The sequence below is a fragment of the Gymnoscopelus microlampas genome (assembly GCF_963454915.1).
Source record: "Gymnoscopelus microlampas genome assembly, chromosome: 18".
Taxonomy (NCBI): Eukaryota; Metazoa; Chordata; class Actinopteri; order Myctophiformes; family Myctophidae; genus Gymnoscopelus; species Gymnoscopelus microlampas.
In genome coordinates this window covers 17,334,403-17,350,679 of record NC_139955.1, presented here as the reverse complement: position 1 = coordinate 17,350,679, position 16,277 = coordinate 17,334,403, and the positions used below count along the sequence as shown (strand labels likewise).

General features: G+C 39.8%; 1 protein-coding gene across 1 annotated transcript; it reads right to left on the bottom strand.

Moving 5' to 3' along the window:
* Window positions 1-6,937: 6,937 nt before the first annotated feature.
* Window positions 6,938-9,761, bottom strand: LOC311033662 (uncharacterized protein). The gene is made up of 2 exons (XM_084041265.1): window positions 9,574-9,761; window positions 6,938-8,298 (listed from the first exon to the last, which is right to left on the bottom strand). The coding sequence occupies exon 2, from the start codon at window positions 8,294-8,296 to the stop codon at window positions 7,547-7,549; it is 750 nt and encodes a 249-aa protein (XP_083897391.1). The 5' UTR covers window positions 8,297-8,298; window positions 9,574-9,761; the 3' UTR covers window positions 6,938-7,546.
* Between the last annotated feature and the right edge of the window lie 6,516 nt (window positions 9,762-16,277).

Sequence of the window (16,277 nt, the reverse complement as noted above, 5' to 3'; positions counted from 1 at the left end):
AGGCCGTGACCCCCCAAAATAATCATATTTGAACTGGGGAACATCCCAAAATAATCATATTTGAACTGGGGACCCCCCAAAATAATCATATTTGAACAGGGGACCCCCACCCTGATAAGCATTTGAAATTGTAGGAGTTGAGGTATTACATTTAGTTTGACTCGGTTCCACAGATAAACATTGTGAAAATAGCAGATCTACTTTCTTATATTATTTGACAATTTGGCCAATGTTTGACAAGTTTTCATAGCATAGTTTGTTTTTGATGGAGTAATGGTCTTTTTCTTTCTTTCTTTTTTTGCAGGTATTAAACTAGCTGGGGACCCCGAGAACCACTGTTTTAGTCGACCAGCCACAGCCCACTTTGTAGTTACTAATGTAAGCTGGTTATGGTGGAAATAATGACTGAAGGAGTATGGGGAAAGTGAAGTGCTTGAAGGGCTGAGGCTCAGTCTGAAGAGGTGAGTCTTCAGATTATGACGGAACATTGGAAGTGAGTCTGCAGTTCTAACTGCAATGGGGAGTTCATTCCACAGGTTGGGCGCCAGAAGGGAGAAGAGTCTGGGACGTGTGGAGCATTGTCCCGGATGTTTTAGAGAAGGTTCTGACAGCTTCCCTGTGCTAGCTGATCTGAGTGAGCAGGGAGGGGTTGTAGGGTTGGATCAGGCTTTATGAAGGTATGGGGGGGGACTATACTTTGGTTGCTTTGTAGGCAAGCAGCAGTGTTTTGTACTCGGTGCAGGCAACAACTGGGAGCCAATGGAGGGAGGCAGGGAGCTGAAAAGGGGGGAGACCTGAAAACTAGTTAGCTAGTTGAAGACCAGGCACGCTTTATTTGATGGGGCTTAAGTCCACATGCCGGGAGGCCAGTAAGGAGCGAGTTACAGTAGTCAAGTTTTGATATGACTGAAGCCAGGATAAGGAGCTGGGCTGACTCCTGGGTGAGGAAGGGTCTGATCCTTCCAATGTTATAGAGTGTAAACCTACAGGATGGAGTGGCCGCTGCAAGGTGTGCCTTGAATTACAGCTGTCTGTCCAGGACAACACCAAGGTTCTGAATGAGAGCTGACTGTCCAGGACAACACCAACAGAGACCACCAGGGAGTTGTCTATGGCAGGGGTTTTCAACCTTTTTCATGCCAACGACCCCTACATTGATATACATTTGGCCACGGACACCCATCTGAATTGTTTTTGTGCCAGGGACCCCCAGAAGCAAAGATTTGAATTACAAATGTGCTTAAAAATATATATTAAAAAATGAGCACACATTTTCAAGATTCTTCAAAAATAGCAGATTTACAAGCTCATAGCGGGGCAGTCTGTGGCGCACTATGAGCTTGTATATCTGCTATTTTTGAATAGCCAAAGCTAAGTGGTTAAAATGATTGACCCCCTGGTACCCCCCCAAGGACCACTTGTGGACCCCAGACCACTGGTTGAGAACCACTGGTCTATGGAAATAGTGAGATCCTGCATGGGGCAGGACTTACCTAGGAAGAAGAGAAGCTCGGTCTTGTCTGGGTTCAGCTTAAAGGAATCAGAATCAGAATCAGGTTTATTTTCACATCACAGGTTTACAAGGTAAAAAAGTGGGTGAAATTCGTTTTTGTACAACACTCCCATCGCAATGTTAAATTCCGTAGAAAGAAGAGTGGGGAGAGAGAAAAAGAAGAGGGGTAGGGGGTTAAGTGGGAAGGAGATCAACAGAGAACAATAGAAGGCCAAAAACAAGTTATCTACATATTTACAAAGTACCTGAGATAAGAGACAAACTAAGGTGCCTGAGCATAGCAGCAATGTATGTATACTGTGCATGATATACTTATAGACGCTAAGGTGCTTAGAGAGAAAAAGAGCGCAATAATAAAAATCAAAAAAAGTTTGTGCGTTATACATGGGGATTAAGGTGCAGAGGGTCAGTGCGTGTTCACCTAAGGGTGGACTGACCCTGGTATAATCCGCAAGTAGCTCCATGAAGGAGAGCAACAAAAAGTGATCTTTAGCATTTTGACTAAAGCTTTTGCCACAAAGAGTACATTTAAGCCCTTTCTCCTGTGTGTATCAACATGTGTTTCTTAAGATTAGCATTTTGACTAAAGCTTTTGTCACAAACTGTACACTTAAAGGGTTTTTTTCCGCTGGTATGATTCAACCAAAAAAATACTTATTTTCTATCAATTACACACCCCCTGGAGCATTGAATTCATGGAGATATTTTTGTTTTTGTCGCATTCCTAAGACAATAATTTGATGACCGGGGGTCTTGCCGATAGGAGACTCAAAGAGTCTCCTTTGAGTCTCCTACCGGATACTTTCCGCCGGTCATCAAATTATTGGCTTAGGAATGCGACAAAAAAATCTCCATGAATTCAATGCTTCATGGGGTGTGTAATTGATAGAAAATAAGTCATTTTTTGGGTGAACTACTCCTTTAAGGTGGTGAAAAGACAAGACATCCACTATGAGATGTCAGCCAGACATGCAGCGAGGCTCTTCAACCTGATTGGCAGAGGATGGAGAGAGAAACAGAGTGTTTACAACTGTTACAATCAACCAACAGTAAGGAGTATAAGGATCAGATCCTAGATCAGTGACTATCATGATCATGAAATTCCACTTGACCATTAATTGTCTTACAAATAATTGAGATTAACAATTGTATTGTCTTTTTTTCTGTGAAAATTGGAACGTATAAATTACATTTATGTTTAGCTTTTAGGCTTTGTAAACAAAAATTGCATATGGCAAATCATTTAAAAGAAATTAATGATACCAATAATCCACAAAAAATAATATACTATGGTCTATAGAAGGTGGAGTTATCCACTCTGATAACTTAGGAAAACCAGGTTTGTACGCTTTTAAAAAGGATTACCGTAAAAAGAAGTAACACGGAGTCAGTCTCAAATAATAATCAGGTTTACTGGATTATTTGCACAGGAGAGACAAGGTGGTACAGCATCAAAAATATTCTCTACTGGTAATACAAAATGTTCATCAATATAACAGACAGTTTATCTTTCATTAAGCCCACCCCACAATATAATATCAACATGAACAGGGGCAAAGGCTCATTTTGGTGGCAAGGTTGTCTGTTCTAAGGCATCATAAATAAATTGTAGCCACAACTTTCATGGGTAAGAAATAGTAGGCCAGGGAGCAAGGACATCTTATCTTAGCAGTTACAGAACTGTCCCTTCTGAGCAAATACATCATACTTTATGCAATTATCCAAAGTGATACAATACAATAATCATAATCTAATATTATCGATTATAAATTATCCATCACACTCCCTCAAAATGGATCCACACTGAGGTCAAACACAAAGGTCATAGGTCACAAACCGATGCACACAGTGATATTTATAATCCATTCATTTCACTGTTGCTCTTTTACAACAGTAGAATAATGATCAGATCCTACAGCCATAGACAGAGCAGCCAGAGCGGTCACACTGGGTCTTGTGGGGTGGTGGGGAAGGTTATTATAGTTTAGTGCCCACCTGTGGTATGTTGGGTCAACTACGGCCCTTTGTGAGTGATTCAGATTGCACCTCTAATGTGCAACTGTGTTCAAAGAGATTAACAACTAACATTAATCCATTAAGACCGGGAACACATCTGTGTCACCACTTTAACCATTATTGTATACTTGTATTCAAAAATATTTTTGAAAAAATCATGACATTTGTGCGAATCGTTGAATACACACACACACACATATTTTTAAAGCGAACATTTTTAACTCAAATCTTTGCTTCTGGGGGGTTCCTGGAACAGCGCATTTTGTATGCAAATATTTAAATACAATATACATATTTTTAAGGGGAACATTTGTAACTCAAATATTTGCTTCTGGGGATTCGACAAATGTGTTCTAAATCAGTTTTTGAAAAAAACGTATGTTGAAACGTATATTGACATGAAACGTTTTCATGTCAAGGACCCCCCAAAAGATTCTAACATTTTAAACAGTAATCGTCATATTGTCTGTACTCACAGTCAGTGGTGTAAAGTAACTAAGTACATTTACTCAAGTACTGTACCTAAGTACAATTTTGAGGTAGTTTTACTTTACTGGAGTATTTCCAATTGTCTATACTTTTACTTCTACTCCACTACATCTCAGAGGCAAATATTGTACTTTTACTCCACTACAATTATTGAAAACTTGAGTTGCTAGTTACATTGCAGATATAAATGATTACATTATTAAACATACATTAACCACTTTAGCCCATTTTAAACCTAGGCTACTTGAAAATAGCAGATCTACAAGCTCACAACACGTCCTCAGCTTGTAGATCTGCTATTTTCAAACATTTTAGTACTTTTACTTTTGGTACTTTAAACACATTTTGATACCAATACTTTCGTACTTTTACTGTCTGTCTGTCTGTCTGTCTGTCTGTCTGTCTGTCTGTCTGAGCCTTCTAGGGCTCTAAAGGTCCTATACTTTAACTAACTGTCCATGTCATTACAGTTCTCAGATAGCGTCCATACTCACTCAGAAACGTGTTGAAATGTCTCACACTCTCTCTTCTCCTCCAGGCTAGTGTGTTAGTTGACCAGCCACAAGTCCATCTTGTAGTTATTATTGTCAGCTGGTTATGGCAGAAATACTGAGTGAAAACCCAGCTCCAAACACATAAACATGCTGATCACTGATATTAATCCCTATCTACAAGATTATTGAATGTATAAACATCTCTGTTTTCACCTGTTCTGGAATCATTTTTCACTTATGGGGTCGGTGGCACAAAATATAATAATTTATTTCCATAAAAAGTCCACTGGACAGAGTTCTTTCAAACATAACCGCCCACCGTTACTTCTAAGGAAACAGGGGGATATGTGCGGTGGTCCTCCAGTAACTTGATGGAAACGGGACTTAAACCTGCAAACTGTCTGTAGCAGAGGCAACCGATCAAGCACATCACACCATTGCACCGTCACCATCAAGCAGGTGTCTTCTAATGCTTTTGAGTTGATATTTAGTATTTTAGCCTTGAAAATTCCTCCAACAAAGTACTCCAACATTGAACTATAGGAGGACAAGGATTTGAACATGAAACCTCTGTGATGAAAGTCAGTACTTTAACCTATGACCATCGGTCTATAAACCTCTCAGTTTATCGATTGAGCCACACTGGCATGGATTAAGGAGTGAGAACAAAATTCTTAACCTTTTAGAATTTTGATGGTGAGTGAAAACTTACCCAACGGTGGTCTTGCCACCTTCCACTTCAACCACAAATATGCAGTGGCGTAAAGTAACTTAGTACATTTACTCAAGTACTGTACTTAAAGAGATAGTTCACCCAAAAAAATAACCTTTTTTCTATCGATTAGTCACTCCATGGAGACTTGAATTCATGGATATGTTTTTGTTTTTGTCGCACTCCTAAGCCAATAATTTGATGACCAGCGGACCGGTAGGCAACGGTTCCAGTAGGAGACACAAAGGAGACTCTATGTGTCTCCTACCGGAACCGCTGCCGGTCATCAAATTATTGACTTAAGAATGTGACAAAAACAAAAAAATATCCATCAATTCAAGTCTCCATGGGGTGACTAATCTATAGAAAAAAAGTAATTTTGGGGTGAACTATCCCTTTAAGTACAATATGTTGAGGAATTTTTACTTTACTGGAGTATTTCCAAATTTCAATACTTTTACTTCTACTCCTGTAGGCTACAGGGGAATAAACAAACAGGTTGTATAAGTTTGCCCTCTTGTGGTTCATATGCGTACAACAGCCACAGTGAACGCCTAGTCGCTAAACAAAAAAAAGAAAAGCAAAAAGCAGGGTTCATTGCCATGCCGGCTTGTGGTGTTCATTTTAGTCAAAATGCAATGTTTGCCATGGACATACAAATATTACCAGAGACAGAGCTAGCCCTAAATGTATACTAGTGCTGTGGTCCTCAAAGTGGGTTGAGGGACCTTTGGCATTCCTTGGTCCAAATACCTTCATTACAGGTCTGTAGTTATGGGGGGAGTTATGGGGGTTCTTGAAAATAAAAAGTTAGAGAACAACGCGCGGACTCCTAATGTGCCATAGTGTCATAGCAAATCAGTGTCATGCATATTCTGAAGAAAACCTGGAGATTAATTGGGTCTTAAGATCAAAATAAGAAAATTATAATGTTATGTAAAAACAATCTAATATTTGACACGGACAACGTCAGCGTATTTTCCGTGTACGGACATATTGATGACCCCTGGCCTGAAGGCTTTATTTATGTTGACACAGGGACGTGGCTGTTTCCCAGTAATGACCTCTCTGATTCATACTACTTGACTCATAAAGGTTTCAGTCCTTCCGCCCTCAGCCTGATTTATACGGTGTCGCCTGCCGAAAATAGCCAATTTACAAACTCTACAAACCTACAAGATGTATTACACGTAGCTGAACTGCTAAAATAGCACAGCTCACAAAATGAAACGTTGTGACGCAATGTGCTGTGAGCCTGTAGATCTGCTATTTCTATTTTTGACACGTCATATGATGGAGTACTAAGCATTACAAATGGCTGTTTTCTGATCTTGGTTATCGTTGCTGTCGGCAGAAATCTCTTATCTCCATATTTTAACATTTTGTGTTTCTTAAATTAACGCTCTACTTGATTATAGATTATGGTATTATTTACCATTTTTACCACTTTTGAATTTGAATCCTGAAAAGTAACCGTTTTGGACATATGAGGTTTCCACCTGACGATACACATGTGAACACATTCACAGATATACTTTTTGTACTCAAAATAGACTAACAGATAATGGAACACCTTTATTTTATTCATATATTATATATATATTTATTGTTTTAAATGTTCTCATTGGCGATTGTCTCTCAGATTTCAACATGCCTTTGTTCAGCAATGCAGAATCACTGTCTGTTCCCTCAATAGTTACCATAGAAACTCCAAGACGAAGCACTGGTGGAGCTGTGACGAGGGGCCGGTGTCCAAAACGCACCGGTCACACTACCAAAAAAACAAGTTTGATGGAGAGTATCAAAATCTTTGTTTATTAACAATTCACACACAACAGGAACGTATAAAATGGTCCGTTTTGCTCTTTATGGTCACGACCAACATCCATCCACCTATAGCTTAAGTAGGTCACACGTTAAAGTACATGGACAATAGTAAAACTCGTGATTAGGCAACGGCAACAGCATGAGTTTACTTATTTACCTCGATACAGCATTGACAGTATAGTGCAACGGCATCTGCTTGTGTTACACCACTTTTTTTTTTTTTTTTTTTTTTTTTTTTGTATATATTGTTGTTCTTCCTGTTTTGATTTTGTCCTGTGTATTTTTTGCTTGTGTATGTATTTGATGCTTTTTTGTGTGTATTTTAACCCTGTTGTACAGCACTTTGGTCAGCCTTTGGTTGTTTTTAAATGTGCTCTATAAATAAAATTGACTTGACTTGACTTGACTTGACATGTACCAATGTCAATGTTGCAGGCACTGGTCAGTCTAAAACACAACCTGTCTTCTACTGTTGACTGTTCTGTAACAGCCGCTTTACAGCTCAGCGATGGCGGGCAGCATACAGGCTCGTACGCGGGCTTCTCGCCATGCTGACCTACAGTCAGAGAACCATTGAGAGATCAGCGAGTGTTTCACCGCGGGACCCCGACTCTCCACCTCCGTGTCTCTGTCTCTTGGACCTCCTGTCCGGGCCTCCAACTGGGGAAGAGAGTGCTTTGGAAAGAGGTTAGAGGGGGGAGCGCTGCCAGAGGTGGTGGGTAACTCAGGGCAGTTGCTCTTGCGTTGGCATGGAAGTTCTGGGGAAGAGGTGCGAGGAACGCTGTATGCCCGGGAACAGGCCTGCGTCCCCCGCACATCTCCACATCTCCTTACAGTCCTGCCCTCAGAATGCGCCGTCTGGCGTCCATAGAGGTACTCAAGAGGGTCAGAATTTCCGTGGTGACCATTTAAGTCCTTCGTCTCCCCCTGTTGCAAATGGCTGACATGTTCCTCCCTCTCTCTGTGGTGAACCTCCGGGGTCACTGACTTGTTCCCACTGTGCCGTAGGAACCGCAACTTCTGATGCAGAGTGTCCATCCGGCGTGCACTGATGAAGTCAGGAGCAGGGTCCTGGCTAGGGAAGGTAGGAGAGGCCAGGTGGCAGATGGAGAGGAAGTAGTCGTCTGGAGATGGGGGCTGTACGCGATCTGCAGAGTTCATGTCCCTTAATGTCTCCTCAGTGCCCTCTTTGATTGTGGGAAGCTGGAGTCTTCTCTTTGACAGCAGTCTGGACCGAGTCCGCATGGCTGGGTGAGAGAGAAGACCAAAAGTCATGTTTGACACCTTTTGCTCTAATTGGCAAATGTCAAACTGATGGCTAAAGCATTTTGAAAGGCACATTTTATTCATTTGTTTCAGTAACATTTTATTTAGCTGAATCTCTGCTGTACACAGCATGTGTACAGTAAATTCATTGCTTTTAAAGCTATTCTCATTCTCACAGTAATAATAATTTTCACTCCTCCAATTATCATAATCATCATCATCATCATCATAATGCTCCTCCTACGATCGCAGTCAAGATAAAAGACAATCGGGTAAGCCACTCCAGTTAAGGTAATTTGTGACTGATTGGGAGACAGCACCAACCCTTCAAGTCAAATTATGTTTGATCAGGCATAATTTAAGATCCAAAAACTATTAATCTTTTACATCATAGCAGACTGGAAATGAAGGCACATTTACATCATAAACTGCTGACCTCCACTCACCCCAGGACCCAGTGACTGATCCCCAAGAAATTTGGGGATTACTAATCCGAATTCAAACATTTACACAATGTGTTCTTCAGACAAAGCTGTATGTTGATGACAGCAGCAAATGTGTTTTGTCAATTATGTGAAATGGTTATTGATTATCATGTTATATTGGATATTTATTTTAATGAGAATATTGTAAATAGATATTTTGATATTATTGATAATAATAATTAGTATTGTCCATTTTATTAATAGACCTGTCTGTTTACAACAGTACACGGTAAAATCATTAGTGCTGATTAAACCGTACCAACAGAATCAAATGGATCCTTATGGGTCCATTTGCCTTTATGTATCAGGTTAACCCAATCATCTTCTTCATCCTCCATGTTTACTTTGGAGGAGCAGTGCAAATAGACTAAAATACAAACAAACCGAAGCACCAAGCTGCAAGGCAACAGAAATAGCCAGAGTATTTTAATATGTTCCCACAGAATGACTGAGCCTATATTTTCTTATGCAACCCATATTGTTACAACCCTGAGTGCAGCCCACAACGTCTCCCAGAATGTCTCCCAGACTCCACCTCCGTGCCAAAAATAGTCTGGGCCAAACCAAAAATCCAACCTCTCCCAGTTTCTTCAAGGTGTAGCCGTGGCTAAATATAGAACCACACCTTTATCCACCAGCTAAAACTGGAGCCATGGGCCAGCCAGTGCTCTGAGGCAAAGTCTGGTATAAGCACCTTTTGTAATGTCACAATCTTGCACTTTCAACATGAACGATTATAGGCTTTTCTGCACGGCTTGCATTCACACTCACCTGCTTCCAATTGGTCTTTGTCCAAGACAAAGTGGCTTTCCTTCTGTTGTTGTCCTTTCCCAAACGCAGCGTTTGGTGCCAGTCTTTGTGTGGTTGTGTGTATCGTTGTGGCGTGTCTTCAGCATGGGGTGATGCTTGTCCCCAGATCCAACCTGTCTCTGTCCAGAGACAGGAGTAGAATGCAGATTTATCTGCTCCTCATGTCCCTCCCCCTCCTCCTCCTATGCCTCTCTCTCTCTCTCTCCCTCTAGCTCGATCTCAGTTTGCCCTCCTTCCCTGCTTCTAAAAATAGACTTACCATCCATTTCCTTACCCTGAGCACTGTCATTGGCCAACCGTATTGATGGAGGGGAAGAGAGAGAGAGAGAGAGAGAGATAGAGGGGGGGGGGGGGGGGGTACAGAGGGACATTGAGTTGGATGAAATAAACAGTGGTTATAATAAGACATAGATATGGGGGGGGAAGGGTCAGTTAATCCTAAGAGTTATAGTCACTACCAGAGCACTGTACATTGCTGAGAGGTTGTAATTGTAAACATACAAACAAGAGAAATCCATAAGTGCAAAGCCATTAAATGTAACATGTCACACGTCACATGCATGTGAGAGGCTTGCATGTTTCCAAATGATCCATTCATTACCGCTGCTGATGGTGCTGGTTAGCCTGTTTGCTCTCAGGTCATGGTCTGTTTTGCCCCCATATAGGTAATGCACTGCAAACATTCTCATTCACCTATTTTACAATAATTCGTCTTCTTTCTGCCATCAAACACCTCTACAAGAGCATCTAATGCCATGCTTATGGGCTAAGCTTTGTTTACTGTTAAAAGTAAAGTCAAAAGTACATCTTGGAAATGTAGTGGAGTGAAATAAAAGACATAAGTATCAAAAAATACAATCAAGTAAAGTACAGATACTTTACTAGAAGTAATGTACTTAAGTAAATGTACTGTACTTAGTTCCACCACTGATGGCGGCAGTAATGACGTACCCGTAGCACTATTGACTCGCCACAAGAAAAACAGTCACCAAGGAACTGTTGCTGTGCACAAAATGGTAGACCTACTAGGATTTCCTGGCGGTGTGGGGAGGGAGTTGATCCCTGTGGGGTTGAGATAGAGATAAAAATTATGACAAAAATGACAAACAAATATATAGCCCCCCCCCACACACACACACACACACACACACACACACACACACACACACACACACACACACACACACACACACACACACACACACACACACACACTTGTGTTGTAGGGAGTCTGACTCATCATGGGTGCATACAACCATGACATGCTACATGCTAGCCAGTGGGCAAAGGTCAGTTCATTTCTAGATCACTGCTATAAAAAGATCCTTTCACTTTTTATAGATATGTAATGGAGTACAGTCACAGGGAGCCAGAAGTGCCTCAGTGTGATTACTGATGCAAACATTTACCTGCACTCACATAAGGCACACACACACACACACACACACACACACACACACACACACACACACACACACACACACACACACACAGAAGCACCATTCAAAAGAAAACACACTGTCAGCATGGGTGGTCATTAGAGACGGACACGTGCACATCAGTGGTGGAAGAAGTACTCATACTTTTCATTTAAAAATAGCTATAGGCCTACCAGCATATAAAAAAAAAGACTCTTGCAAGTAAAAGGTCTGTGTTAAGTATTTTACCTGAGTAAAAGTACAAAAGTATTGGCATCAAAACATACTTTAGGTACCAAAGTAAAAGTATTTAAATTTGTCCAAATTATATAGCAGTGATTCTCAACCTTTTAAAACCCCACATTGAGAACCACTGTGTTTATAGCACATATTGTTGTAGTTCTATGTTCTCTCTCATCAGCATCATTAAGAAACAAATGTAGCCTACTTAGAAACATCATTCAGGGTTTCTTTGCACATGCTCTGGCACATAATGGATTATTTATGGCTATTCAACATATGCAATAGGCTTGAAGTGGTTAATATCCTTAATCCTTATATGTCTCCAATCCAATCCCAGGTTTTGTAAAGGCTTTTGTTCATATTTGATTTATGGATTTATCAGTTAAAGGGTAAGACCACTTTGGTAGAGGTTTGGGTTGTGTAGTTACTGTACCTTGCCATGATGTAACTCCAAAGGTGGGCAAGAAATAAAAAATAATTGCTCCATTGATTAGAAATTGATAATTCAAAATATGCTCCTCATTGACTTACATCGTACGGTAAAACAGCTCTCAAAGTCACTCTTTTAGCACAGAAATGAACCCAAACATAGCTGATTCAGACAATATAGAGCATCAAACCCAGTACTGTTTGTTTTTTTAATAAAAATGTCAACTTCCTGTTGATTTTACTATTTGAAGATCTGGATCCGCCGATCCAGTCCGGGTTTTGTACTTAAAAATGTCATGTTATAAATTTAATTGTAAATTAAAAATGGCAAAATCAACAGGAAGTTGACATTTTTATTTAAAAAAAAATGGTACTGGGTTTGGTGATGTTCTATATTGTCTGAATCAACTTTGTTTGCGCTCATTGTTCGAAACGGACCAATCCTGCAAACTTTGGAAGCCAACCTTAGCCAATCAGGATGGAATATGAAATATCGAACACATCCGTCTTGATCACATGACTATAGAGATACTGTGTACCGATTTGCGTGATGTTTGGATAAAATCTGTAGGAGTAAATGGGTTTTGCACAAATCGGCCTCCTGGTGGCGCTATAACAGGCCCATGTGAAACATTTGGGGCAGAGGTTCTGAATTGGCATCCAGGGAGTGTGTGTGCACAGTTTCGCAGCGACCGGGCCAACGGTAACGGAGATTAGCTGGTAACACACGGACAGGACAGGACACACGGACGGACGGACACACGGACGGACGGACGGACAGGGGGTAAAACATACTCTCTCGCCATGCCTTTCGGCCTGGAGGAGACAAAAATATATTAAATATTGTGAACCATGGATCAAATCATTAGTATTTGACCACAAACCACCCATTCACTTTTTTCATGACCACCCTAATCACCCTAAAGTGTCCCTATTTTGGGATTGTCAATAAAAGTGAACATCAGGAACTGATCTGAAATGTTTGTTTGTCACCTGGTCTTTCCTCTGCAGTACTGGCACCCTCTGAATCTGACTGGTAACTGCCGAAACAGAGCAGGTTAGGCAATTGGGTTTAAGAAGGGGTGGAACGTGCCAAGTACTGTGGAGGAGGAGGGGTGTTTGACAATGTTAATGAGCAAAGTATTTCTATGTCTTTTGAAGTAAATGCAAACCCCAAATGGTCTATTTAGGTGGTAGGTTATTTATTCATCAGATAGTTGTAAGTTGGTGATAAGCAAATTTTGAGGTTAATTGTTTCTGTGCTTGTGGTAGGATCCACTCCCTATTTAAGGGAGGGTGCAAGTCACAGTCAGTTAGTTGAACTTGGCAAGCAAACCGTTAGCGGTGAGACAGAGCTGCCAGGGCCCTTAGTTAAGGGATAGCCTTGTTGTGCAGTCACTGTATGGTTTGTTATCTTTAGTTGTGCTTTAAGCAATTCTATATTTTTTTAAAGTTCATTTTTCCACGTCTTATTTATTTTTCACTGTCTACCTGCTGCATATTGGACTTGGTTTCCCGGAGGTGTGAGAGAAATAAAACTCAACTATCTGCAACTTCTGAACTTGTTCATTTTTGGAGCCTTGGCTGCTTGGTCAACCGTTACAGTTTCTTTGTAAAATTTCGACAATAGTAGATCTACGGGCTCACAACAACTCATCATGCAAAGCATTGTGAGCTTGTAGATCAACTATGTTTTTGAAAAATAAAAAAAGTATTTATTATTTTGAAATGTTTTGAAAATAGGGCTTAGTAGGCTACCTAATGTGAGCCACGCCATGGCTCAGCTCTGTACACATCACACAGCTCTGATGAAACTATGAGCCATATGAGCCATATGTCTCACACAATGGATAATCTCATGAATAGATTAAATTCATGAGATATTGGGATAGATCTCGCACGTGAAGTAGCCAGAGGAGTTACACTTTCATTTATTCTCATGCCCCTGCAATGTGGAAAAACATTTGACTCAAACTAATGAAGCAGGGCAGAGACCTTATTATCATGTCTGTGTGTGCGTCTGTGCCCAAAACCCTCACTTTCAACTACCGAGCTGAGTTCAATTTGTACCATAGCCTTTTTCTTCTCATTGTCCTTTCAATCCAACACAGACATTCAGAATACATTGTTGTGTAATCTTTTAAAACATTCAGTAGCATTTATTATTTAAAGGTTTGGCCCAACTTCCTTGTTTGGCACGCATACTGTACATGACATGTATTGTGAGCCATATGACAACATAGGAACAAATAACATATCATGATGACAGTATATGAACAAATGGTTACATATGATCATATGATAACATATGAACATATGACAACATATGAACATGACAACATATACCATATCAAAATATATGAACATATGATAACATATGAACATATAGCATATGAAATATGACAACATATGAACATATGATAACATGAATATATTGCATATGACAACATATTAACATATGATAACATATATGAACATATGATAACATGGACTTATGAATATAATACAACATATGCACATATAACATATGACAATATATGAACACATGATAACATATGGACATATCAAAGCATATGAAATAGGACAACATATGAACATATAACATATGACAAAAGCATCTGAACATATGATATGTCAACATATGAACTTATGTCAACATAGGAACATATGTCAACATATGAACATATGTCAACATACAGTAGGAACATATGACATCATATGAACATATGACATGTAGATAACACAACATATGGACATATAACATGACAATATATGAACATATTACATACTGTAACAACATATGAACATATAACAAGAACATATGACAACATATGTACATATAACATATGACATGTCAGTCTACCCACAGTACTGTAGTTTGCGCACATAATTAACAACTATTTACAGTTAATGCATCAATCCAGTCTTTTGTCAACCTAACAACTGCTTGGCCTATGAATGAGATAAATGTTGCATAGGTTTGCTGATGGCTTGTAGTCTAGAGCCAAGATGGTCAAGTTGGAAGAGTATTGGGGCTCAGTTGAGATTAAGCTCATAATTCCTTTTTATTTAGTTTATTCTCCAATAACTATTTCAAATCACAGATGACACATCATCCGATCCCCTTCATCATATCTTTAGAGATGATTATGGTTCATAGAGGCCTCTTGTTGCTATTTTCTAACTTGATAGCACACAACACTTTATTTAACTTCTGTCTCTGGTCAACCTTTCTAGCTCACTGTTTCCCAAACAGTCGCGAGTACGTTTTTGTTTCCTACATTTGACTTTAAATCATTATTATTTCAAAATATTTTTAAAAATATCCCCAAAAACGATTACGTTAAAATTAAAAACAAATTCAATTTCTTTTAGAACGAATTCCATTAAAAAAAAACCATTAATTAAGAGGGATAGATGGATGTAGATGATCTACAAGATCACAACACGTCGCATTGTGATGTGTTGTGAGCTTGTAGATCTGCTATTTTCACTAGTTTGGGTCCTGGGGAGGCATAAAAATGCTCTTTTGGGTCTTGAGCTAAAACGTTTGTAACCACTGTTCTAGCTTGTTGGGGGGTGGGGGGGCATATATGACTAATGGAACTAAATAAAGATGAAAAGTGCAGTCAAAGAGAGGGACAAAGGGGCCGGGAGATGGAGAGAGCCCTACAATACAACACAATACTATATACTGTGCTAGGGGGCAACAGTTAATCAAACTAATCAATTATAAACGATAAATGGTGCATTTATATAGCGCCTTTACAATGTGCATTACATTCACCCACCGACGGCGGAGGAAACCATGCAAGGCAGTGAAGGCACCAACCTGCTCATCGGGAGCAATTAGGGGTTCAGTGTCTTGCTCAAGGACACTTTGACACCTCTGGGGGAGCCCAGGATCTAACTGGGAACCTTCTAGTTCCCGAGCGGCCGCTCTACCACTGCCGCAATTAATCATCGATTAATCGATAATCGATGATTTAATAAAATAATGAATTCATAATTTATTCCAACTTTGGGTATGTCATTTTACTGTAAGTGAAACGTTTTAAAAACCCATACAAATTGTGAAAATAGCCAATCTACAAGCTCATGACGTGTTGCATCACAGTACGTTGTGGTGCAAATCTTTGCTTCTGGGGGGTCCCTGGAACAAAATATTTTTAGATGGGGGTCTGCGGCCAAATACATATAATTTTGGGGGTCCTTGACATTAAAACGTTTGAGCACCACTGATATAGAAACATACGTTTTTTCGGAATACTGTTGGGATTTAGAAGACATTTTGTAGAATCGGCCTCAGGTCTTAATGGGTTAAGTGGTTTCGATTCATTGATATAAAAACATAAAAAATAAACACGCCTCTCAATTATTCAATGAATCGAAAATAGAATAACCATTAAGAAGATAATGGATAGTTGCATGTGTAAAAGCAAAAACAAAGCCATTACGAGACCTGTGCGACATTAACAGCTATCTCTCTCCCTATAGGTCAGTTCAGTAAAGACGAGACAATGAGGTCCAACAATGGAGATGAAAAATTAAATAAGAATAAAGATTTCAGACAAC

What these genes read in the sequence shown, in the direction of transcription:
- LOC311033662 (XM_084041265.1), bottom strand. Translation starts at nt 8,296, where the DNA reads ATGCGGACTCGGTCCAGACTGCTGTCAAAGAGAAGACTCCAGCTTCCC.